The sequence below is a fragment of the Vigna umbellata genome, chromosome 2 (assembly GCF_029865625.1).
Source record: "Vigna umbellata cultivar VRB3 chromosome 2, Vumbellata_1.0, whole genome shotgun sequence".
NCBI classification, from domain to species: Eukaryota; Viridiplantae; Streptophyta; class Magnoliopsida; order Fabales; family Fabaceae; genus Vigna; species Vigna umbellata.
The window spans coordinates 3,850,599-3,862,052 of record NC_142166.1 but is presented as its reverse complement, the minus strand read 5'-3'; the positions used below and the strand labels follow the sequence as shown (position 1 = coordinate 3,862,052).

Below are 11,454 nucleotides of genomic sequence, written 5' to 3'. Positions count from 1 at the left end.
TGTAACATTTACACTCCAAGTGTATTCATTATATTACTTTGTGTATGTGATAATCTTGATATAATTGTGTGAAATATTACATTTGCAGTTTGGTTGTTGATAAATGTATAAGTTCTTGATATTTTAAGATATAGAATTATTAAGGTGTACTTATAATTTTGTGTATTCTTTGATTATAATAGAAATATTCAAAACTCAGATTGTTTGGAAGAATTTTACACTTAGATTCAAGTTAAATTGAAGCAGTATAAAATATGTTTATTCTTTTATCATTCTCTCATTAATCTTGTGATTAAAAAGATCCAAATTTTTGTGAAACCAATTTACCTCTTCTTGAATAAGAAATATTAACTATTATTGTTTTAACAAGTTAAAGTCAAAATAAAATAAAAAATTATGTAATTTACAATAATATCTAAAAACCGTCCTATGTATTTCTGAAGTTAACTATCCTTTTTCAATTTTCACTCTAGTGGTGATGGCTTTATTTTGATTCCTCCTTTTCAATTCTATATGTAACTATTATTTTTTTAATCTTATTCTTAATATCTTCATCTTTCTATGTACTTACCTTAAAATCCTTTTTCGATCTCTCAATTTGATACCCTCCACACCAGAAAATTATAACCACCAAAATAAATCTATCACAAAATCTTTACACCACAAGAAAATATTTAATACCAGAAAATCATTTATCCCATATTATAAGTGTACATATATAACTAATACGAATATAAAATGTAACGTTCCTACTTAATAATATACTATAGAAATACTTAATATACCAGAAAATCATAAAAAACATCCAGTATTGCAGAAGTGTACATCATTATTATGAATAAAAAAATCTAAAGGTAAGTGATGGAGATAGAAAACATAAGGTGGTAATATTTAAAATTTCTTACCAATGTCACTCACGAAACAGTTCTAATAATTAAAAGAGACATGACAACATTATATGTCATGTCATATTCAAGACCTGTCTGAATTCGTTTAAGGGACAAATTTTCTTTTATGACAGACAATTTTGACGGATAAGCCTTCAGCTTGAAATGTCCGTCATCTAACTTAACGGAAAAAATAGATGAAAACAGACAATACAGCACTTTCAGGACCACTCAATTAGGCTGTGTTCGTTTGGAGTGATTTGGGGGAGATGATTTGGGGGAGATGATTTGAATGGATTTGAGTGGATTTGAGGGTAATTTTTTTGTTGTTTTTTTGAGCGGATTTGTGGGTAATTGAGAGTGGATTTGGAAGTAAAGTTTTGTGAGAATTAGTGTAGGATTTGATTGATGTGATAGATTTTAAAAATTAGTTTAATTGATATAAATTAAAGATTACCAAAATGTCCCTAGTTATAAAATGTTATTTATAAATGTTATATTTAATTGTAAAAATGTTTATAAAAAAAAAATTATGAATAATTTATAAAATTAATGTTTAAAAATTAAAAAAACTAAATAATCAATTTTTTTAATAAATTAGAAAATATAATAATCAATTTATTAAAAAAAATTAGAAAATATAATAATCAATTTATTAAAAATAAATTAAAAAATATAATATATCTAATTTTATTAATATTAAAATAATTATAAAAAAAACTTGAAAAAAAAAAAGGAAATCGCATAACCGTTACGCGAACGCGTAACCGGTTACACGAACGCGTAACCGGTTACACGAACGCGTAACCTGTTACGTGAACTCGTAACCGGTTACGCGAACGTGTAACCGGTTACGCGAACGCGTAACCGGTTACGCGAACGCGTAACCGGTTACGCGAACGCGTAACCTGTTACGCAAACGCGTAACCTGTTACGCAAACGCGTAACCGGTTACGCGAACATGTAACCGGTTACGCGTTTCCAGCGTTTCTTAACCGAGGGCACACGCGACATTTCGCTCACAATCCGCGCAAATCTCTTCACAACCGCGGGTGACTGAACAGTGCAACCATCCCGCGTTTCATCGCAAATCCGTCCGCGCATTTCACTCCAACCGAACGCATAACAAGCTGAATTCTTCGCTCGCAAATTCGCATGAACAGTAAATTCGGTTCATGCGAACACAGCCTTAACTTTCTGTGAAAAGTATACCTAGCATACGCTTATTTTATGTAATTATAATTTATCACAAGCTGTTTCTTTATGATATATAAATTATACTACAATTAAAATTTCTAGTAAACAAATATTCTTAAATTAGTACGTGTTGATAGACATAAAAGAATATTGTAATATAGAAATATGATTTTATACAAGCATGCGGAACATCACAGCGAAGCTCGAATTTTGTAAAAATCAAAGTCAAAACTGTGGTCGAAAAATAATATTATATTGGAGTATCAAATTATTAAATTGTTGAAGATCTTTTTATGCAATAAGTTTACATTATACACATTGAATTCTAAGATTTTATTTATAGAAAATTAGTAATGAAACTATAGTTTAATATATTCACTTGTTTGAACTAACCTTACCCCAACTATAAGGAAAATTTTCATGGTTGATTGCTTTGCCCAAAATTTTTTGCATTGAAAAGTCTACACTTGCATGGAATTCAACCTTGGCAGAGCAGAGACTTCAAACTACATAAATTCTCCGAAGATTCTATTTATATTTATTTTAATCATCCAAACATAATACTTTATTATTGAAAAGAATTATAACGTTGTTGTTAAAAAAATGTAGTTATTGAAAGACAATTTTTACTTCTTCGAAAATAAAACTTATTTGCGTTTGATGAATGATTATTTTATATACAGTTAAAATATATCTGTAATTTCAGTTTGAGAGTAAAATATTTCCAAAAATATAAAGAAGAAAACTAGACATCTTTAATAAATAATTATGTGTACTTTAAAATGTTCAAATGTACATACGATAGAAGTCGTTTTTTCTCTAGATATTTAACTTTTTAGACTACACGAGTCTTTGACTTTGACCATGCATGAGGAGTTTACTTTTCTCAGATAGTTATGGAGTGGTATTAATTTGGAAAGTAATAATAAAATTAACCGTTCTGTTATTTCCTTAATTTTTGTTCTAAGTAAATTATCTAAATATAAAACCCCTTTAAAACAAATTTTATAATTATTCACTAAAAGAGTGTGTTGGGAGAGAACCAAATTAGAAGATAAGACAATTAATCGATGATATAAAAGTGAAGATGTTGTTTCATAAAAAATATAAGAGAATCAACATAAAGGTGGTTATGATGAGAAATTGTATCTTATACTTTATGATAGGCAAATATATGCATAGTTGGAATTATTGACTAAACAGTGATTGACAATGATTCATTACTTGTAATTATTATTTCAATTATTAAAACTATTTTCCACATTATAGTCTTTTTTTTTGTGCCACTATAGTTCTCTGTTAGGAAATGTTTGAAGCCGCCATCCTCCTCCTTCATCACAATCACCATGACGATACACGAGTCCAAGTTGATACACATAATTAACACCTTAATATTTTTGTAATAGTTTTTCTTTTTATCATCATTAATAAATGAACGTAAAAAGTTAAAAGAAATAAAAGAGATAAAAAAATAAAACATATTAAATTTATAGAGTTAGACATTTTAAACTTTTTTATATGATGACAGTGTTTTTTTTGTTCATGCAGAAAAATCTATGGATCTATAAGAAACTGTGGACTTGTGAGATGTTAGATGATTATGGAGGAAAGGAGAAGTGGTAGGTGACGACCAGCGAGGGCTCTACCACGGAAACCTCAGCTACCTCCTATTTCTGCTAACAATGATTTTAAGAATATTTTTTAAATCACCTTTAATTATTTCATGGACCAAAAGTCCTTGTCTTGTGTTAAAATTCAACAAGAAAAAATATATTTACAGGGAAATACGATGATTAATTCCATGATGACCAAGACAAAGTTTAGTAAAATATTGTGCTAAAATGGCGTTGTCATCATGTTTTTGCAAATTTAAGACTCCATGAGTGGGCATTATATAAAGGAGACTTCCCATGCTGCATATCGCATCAGTATAAGCAACTACTGATATACAGACATAGCAGTAACAAGCTTTCTGGTGCAAAAAACCAGGAACCATGTCTCTCTTCTTATCTTGCTCCCTCCTTGCCTTGGTCCTAATCGTCACTCTCAAGTTCCTTTTCCAAAGAAACAGAAAGTTCAGAAACCTTCCACCGGGTCCCAATGCTCTTCCCATAATAGGCAACCTTAATCTCGTCGAACAACCAATCCACCGCTTTTTTCAGCGCGTGTCCCAAAAATATGGCAAAATCATTTCCCTCTGGTTCGGCTCTCGTCTCGTGGTTGTTGTTTCCTCACCCTCAGCATACCAAGAATGCTTCACCAAACACGACGTTACCTTGGCCAACCGCGTGCGCTCCCTCTCCGGGCAGTACATCTTCTACGACTGTACCACCGTAGGGTCCTGCTCCCACGGCGAGCACTGGCGTAACCTCCGCCGCATCACTTCCCTCGACGTCCTCTCCACGCAGCGCGTCCACTCCTTCTCCGGAATCCGAAGCGACGAAACCAAGCGCCTGATTAACAGGTTGGCCAGGAACTCCAGTGTGGATTATGCGCGCATGGAGATAACTTCCATGTTCAACGACTTGACCTACAACAACATCATGAGAATGATATCGGGGAAGAGGTTTTACGGGGAGGAGACTGACATGCAGAACGTGGAGGAAGCCCGGGAGTTCAGAGATTGCGTGTCGGAGATGCTCAAACTCATGGGCTTATCTAACAAGGGTGACTACTTGCCTTTCCTGAGGTGGTTCGATTTCCAGAACGTCGAGAAGCGGCTGAAGAACATTAGCGACAGGTACGATACCATCTTGAACAAGATCTTGGATGAGAACCGTAACAGCAAGGATCGTGAGAATTCCATGATCGACCATCTCCTCAAACTGCAAGAGACTCAGCCTGAGTATTACACTGACCAAATCATCAAAGGCCTTGCTTTGGTAATTAATCTATGTTTATATATATATAATTGTTCATTGATTGCATGGTGTCTCGTCTTGTAAAGAGAAAGAGATGCCTTATGCTACACCGATAGATGTAAACCAGTGTTTCTGACTTCATATGGTGAATTTTCCACTGTAGGCTATGCTTTTTGGCGGAACAGACTCATCAACTGGAACTTTGGAGTGGGCTTTATCTAATTTGTTGAATCACCCAGAGGTGTTGAAGAAGGCGAGAGAAGAATTGGATGCTCAAGTTGGACAAGATAGATTGTTGAATGAATCAGACCTTCCAAAACTTCCTTATCTTAGGAAGATCATTCTTGAGACACTCAGGCTGTATCCCCCAGCTCCAATTCTAATTCCACACGTGGCTTCAGAAGATATCACTGTTGAAGGATACAATATCCCGAAAGACTCGATAGTGATTGTCAATGGTTGGGCCATGCAGAGAGACCCTGATCATTGGAAGGATGCTACAAGCTTTAAACCTGAGAGGTTTGATGAAGAAGGAGAGGAGAAAAAGTTAGTAGCTTTTGGAATGGGAAGAAGGGCTTGCCCTGGAGAACCCATGGCTATGCAGAGCGTGAGCTACACCATTGGATTGTTGGTTCAATGTTTTGACTGGAAACGGGTTAATGATGAAAAGCTTGACATGACAGAGAACAATTGGATCACATTGTCAAGGCTAATTCCACTCGAGGCCATGTGTAAAGCTCGCCCTCTCGCTAAAAAAATTGGAAGCTTTTAATTATATCTTATTTGGTTTTAGTTTCATGAGGATCTTCTTCTGCTTACAGTTTCAGCCTTCAAGTGGTGGTCGTATACATGTCAAAACTAATAAAGTTTGTTGTATTGTACTGTCCTATTGTACAACTGGGTGTGCATTTTAGCATATACAGTATCAATATTGTATACAGCCCCAGTTTTATTCAATAAATTTCTCTATTTTCTTTGATTATGATTCTCGATGTTTTTTGATTTCTCATGTTTTGCAAGAACCGATCATGACGTTATCAAGTGTTGATTTTGTTTTGATGGAAGTGCTCCTTAGCTGTCATTAAATAAAGTAAAAGGTGGCTCTGAGTGGTGTTCCGTAAGCTTTCTTGTCTCCATTTTCAGTGGTTCAATATAAAACAAAGCCTCAATAATGTTTTTGATAGTGATTTAACAATCTCCTCCTCGGCACTGTTGGCTCTTTAGAGGCAGAACAACATTGATACTGTTGGCTCTTTTGTTCAAATCTGAGTTTTAGAGTCTTCTTTCTTATTTACTGTCTTATTCATTACTCCTTGACATGAACAGAAACTCACATATGAAATACTGTCATAGTTCCTGGATTAATATATAATAATTTAACTAATCTTGTGTTAAACTCGGTTCCCGGGATTAGTGAAGTTTTATTATAATAAATCAATCAGGTTAATGTAATAATCACTAGTATGACAAATAATTAAATTTCAGTGATGAGCTTTTGCATTGGTTGTCAGAAAGAGTTACCAATGCTTCTATTTTCAATCGGTGTATGTCTCAGAACACTTGGACTATCAACTATTTGACAATTTCTTTATAAAGATTCTGATACCTTGTGATTCTATTACTATGATTCGTTTGTTACACCGCTGTTTTAGTTTTGCAGGTTTTGGTTTGTTGTGCATCACTTGTAATATTTAATTTCACTCTTCTTTTGTTTGGAAACTAAAATTTCTTGTGCTAATCTTATTATTAGGCCAATTATTAAGCTTTTTTTTACTAGTTTATAGCAACTGTGCTTGGTTTGTTGTGTCCTCTATTTGTTTGGTGGTTGAGTCCAGTTTGTGAAATATCATCATTGCCTTAGCTTCTATGTCAGTGATTCTTTTCAATTAAAAGCAGAATTTAATTGGCTCAACCCTAAACTTCATTAAGCTTCAATTTGATGTATGTGATATAATTGTTGAAAATTTTTCCATTTATATATATATATTTCCATTATTCCTGGAAAAATTAAAACAGGTGATAGATGATTATAAGAATAAAGTTTGAAAATCTATTGGTAAAAGTTATTGACTCCAAAATTAGTGTTTAAAACAATATTCTTTTCCTTACTAACTTTTACGCAACCCAAAAAATATATATTTAACTGAGATTATATATATGTTACATAATTACAAAAACTGAGATTCTTCCAACAAACTTAGCAAGCATAATTGTAACAGACCACGTAAACGGACAAGTAGTTTCCCATAAATGTATTGTAGTGTTAGGTGTGAGTGATGTTAATTATTATAGTCAATGGTACCGCAAATAAATCTAAAATATAAATTAATTAATCTAATCTAAACATATCTATACTATTGATAAGACAAAAACAATAAAAAATTATATTTGTTATGTTTACACCCAATCCTACTATATATTTTAAGTTTTTCTTTTATTATATGAGTAAATTTTCATATTATTAAATTATACTATATTTGAATGAAATATAACATGAAATACTTAAATATATATATATATATATATATATATATATATATATATATATATATATATATATATATATATATATATATATATATCCTAGTAAAAAACATATATGTTACACGTTTTGTAAATTCTCAATTTAGCAAATTAACGCTATTAATTATAAAATCATTTATAAAATTTAAATGTTAATCCATATGAAATCATTTATCCTTTCAACATTTAACACATCATACTTCATTATTAAACATAAAAACATTACACATACAAAGATTCTCGTTACTCCATTATCAATAGATTTATCGATAAATTGTAAAAAAAATTATTTTGACAAATTTTGTTATCAATACATGGTCAAAACTTAAAACGAAAACTTTAATGTTGATTTTACCTACAAAATTTAATAATGAAAGTATTTGTGGATAATTAACATTTTAATTTACCAATATATTTTATCAGTAAATTTTACTAATGGATACAAATATTTCCATTAGTAATTAAAATTCTATTCATCAATAAAATTCTTTCATAAATTCTTTTTTATTTACAATTTTTTTCATCAATAAAATTTTATAAAAAATTGTGTATTTTGTTGAAGTGTGTAATTTGTTGTTGTTTACCGTTTTATTTTCTGTATTCTATGTTTTTATATATAATTTAGATTATCATTCTCGTAACTATATAGTTTATTATATACAAAAACTTTGATTTCTTTTTTCATGATTTAATCTAAGACCAATTAAATTTAGAAAATAAATACAAAATTTTTAGTTTAGATTCATGAACTTCAATGCGAATTTATATTGGATATTTTATTTGACGCAAATTTACATAATCTATATCCACATAGGACGATTATCTATGATAAAAAGTCATATATACCTAATATAAAAAACCTATTTCATCACAATGATTATACAAAGAGAGATAAGTTATAATCTAATGAAAAATATAACAAAGTTACTCCTAAATTATAAATCCTACATATTATAATATTTCACAACAACTTACTCACTCAAATATACTAATGCGTACGTATTACCCTCCTCTTACGTTTACAAATGAAAATTTATATTTTCTAAGAGGTTTGGTTCTTCAATATAATAATACAACCCGTTTCAAAGTAATATTAGTTTTAGTCATATCAAATAGTTTCAAAAACAACTTATGTTTTCACATTTAGTGAAGTATTTCCTTAATTTCATGTATTCATGAGTAAGATTTTTGATAAAACTATTTCAAAAAATAGTTGTTTTGCTGTTACTTTTAGTAGTATACAATATCCATAAATTAGTCATTTCAAAACACTACGAATTTTAAAAATTTTAAAAATTAAAATTTATTTATTGAAAATTTTAATACGTATATATAAAATATAATTCAAATTATAAGTTTAATATGCATATTTTATCATTATGCTATTTAGATTTAATAATTGTATTATAGTTAATAATACAGTAATCCATGTAACAAAAGAAAGTTTTAATTATTTTACATTAAGAAAATATACCAGATTAAAAATATTATTACTTTAGTATTATGTTTAATTTTATTTTACTTATATGTGTTATTTGATTACCTCAAATATGCTGTATGAAAATAATATAATTAAAATAGATGAAGTGGCATGCGTGCAGATATTCTGGAGATTATTATTATTTGGGTTTGTTGCAATAGGAAAACGATAGTTTTGGCTTATTAAGTCAGCTTCCTTGAAATATCTTACAAATTGAGTTGTCTATGGTAGGGACTGATATTTTGAATTTTGAATGTGTTATCTTCCTCCTCAAAACAAAAAGAGATATAATTCCATCAACATTCAATTCAATTAATTACTATAAGCATTTGTTATGAATTAAAAATAAATAAAAAGTTATTCACATATTTAAAATTATTCTATCCTAAATAATTAATTCTAGATTAACTATCTAATTGTGTTTCAATCGGTCATGTGATTTAGAGGAAATTGTAAATGATATTTTCATTACCACTTCTTTTCTTAATTATTGTGATTATTACATAAATGTTAACATATTTATATATTTTTGTTCTTTACATAAATATATATTTTTTTATAATTTTGAGATTTATAATCTAATTAATGAAAGTAAAATGTCGATATTAACCACTTAAATTAGATTATGTTGAGTATAAATATCACAGGTTAATATATTTTTCGTATCTAAGAAAATGGTTTAGTAGTTGACCTTGACTTATAGAACTTCTTATAGTATGTGTAGACTTTTTCTTGTATGTATTTTTTTGAACTTATGAATTTTCTTAACTCTAGTAGATGTGAATCGGGTCAAGACCCGTGGGCTAAAGTAACATGTCTAAGAATTAAAAATAAATAAAAAGTCATTTGCAAAAAGTGATTAGTGTCACAGTGACATCTTCCTATACAATAAGATATTTTCATAACAATATATAATTAAAAACCGATATTGATATTTTGTATATGTATAATTGATTAACAAATTTAGTTTTGAAATAATGAAGTTTTAATTAATACATATGTATGACGAACAAAATGAGTAAACTGATTATTATAATTACAAAAATAATTCCATAAAAATATTAAATTTCATTATTTTAAATATATTATTTAATTTAATTTAATTTAATTTATTCATTATTTTCATAGGTTATTATTGTAATTATAAGTGTCCTCTGATAAAACAAATTATATTGCGCAATAAAAATTTTGATGATAGGTAACTAATTATCATAATTATAAAAAGAACCAAAAAAATAATTCTAAAATCAAAAGGAGGGCTTACCCATATTTTTTACTTGAAAATTACACTTATCTTCCTTATTTTATTAATTTTAAATAGAAATAAATGTACAAAGGTACCTATATTATGTAATATGAAACATATTTAAAAAAAAGTGTCAAAATACTGAGTGATATAATTATTATTATTGTTATTTTGGCCGAAATGATTTTTCGTGGTGGTTGATTATTTGCATGTTAAAGATTGAAAATAAGGTTGAAACAGAGCACGGATGTTTGACTTTGAATTTGGAGTGATGTGTACTAAATCTATTCCTTTGAGACGGTTACTTTTCTTTATTTGTGTGCAATAACTCATTCAAACTAAACATGGAAACAATATAATATTAAATTCAGTCGACTTTGAATGTTATGTTACTAATATTATATGATTACAATTCCTATTACCTCTAATTAATTTAAAGTTGACGGAGTTAGATGTGTAGCATGCATGGAGATTTATTTCCAACTAATCTAGAGAAAAAAGATTGAGTTATGGCATGACAATCTAGAATTTTATTTTTATATTAATTTCGATTTGAAATTATTCGTGTTCATGCATGATATGATGAGGGCCATCTCATTTCACAATGACATACACGAATATGGTTTTTAGTAACTGGTTGAAATTATAAGTCATTATTATTAGAAACAAAAATGTTGATCAAATTCAATAACTAAAAAATATATATAATCAGTGACAGAATGAATGATTGTTTTTTTTATTTATTTAATGACTGATTAAGTCATAAAATTTAGAACATTTATGAATCATGGTTGATTAAAACATTATATATGATCAAAATTGAAATATCATGGGAGCATCTTCAAAGTAGATTGAATGCATGAGAGTCAAATATAGCTGTACGGAGGGTGGCTACTTCATTTCCATCACAGCCAGCCAGAAGATTAAATTATTACAGAAAGCCCGACAATATAGAAATTTGATGTTAGAAATAATTGATTTATAATATTAATATAACTGGGAATTTGTTGGTGTTGACCTATACCATTCAACCATCACAGACCATCACCCTCAGCATTTCATGCATAAGATGATTCTGCGGGGCACACCAACCAGTCCAGGTCAAACTATACTCTCAGATCTCAGCAGCCATATTTTGTCTTAAAAATGAACATCAACACCATATTATAATATATGTTGTCTTCTTCTTCTCATATCACATGCATGCTATATAAAGCTCGTGTCACCTTCTTCATTCATCACTGAATTCAACTGCAGAAG

General features: G+C 29.4%; 1 protein-coding gene across 1 annotated transcript; it reads left to right on the top strand.

Moving 5' to 3' along the window:
- Positions 1-3,994: 3,994 nt before the first annotated feature.
- On the top strand, positions 3,995-5,927 carry LOC124824851 (isoflavone 2'-hydroxylase-like). Its single transcript, XM_047297355.2, has 2 exons — positions 3,995-4,966; positions 5,109-5,927. The coding sequence occupies exons 1-2, from the start codon at positions 4,079-4,081 to the stop codon at positions 5,715-5,717; spliced, it is 1,497 nt and encodes a 498-aa protein (XP_047153311.1). The 5' UTR covers positions 3,995-4,078; the 3' UTR covers positions 5,718-5,927.
- Positions 5,928-11,454: the final 5,527 nt, after the last annotated feature.

Coding starts and splice junctions, on each gene's coding strand:
- LOC124824851 (XM_047297355.2), top strand. CDS start 4,079: ATGTCTCTCTTCTTATCTTGCTCCCTCCTTGCCTTGGTCCTAATCGTC. Junction 4,967..5,108: donor TCATCAAAGGCCTTGCTTTG/GTAATTAATCTA, acceptor TTTCCACTGTAG/GCTATGCTTTTTGGCGGAAC.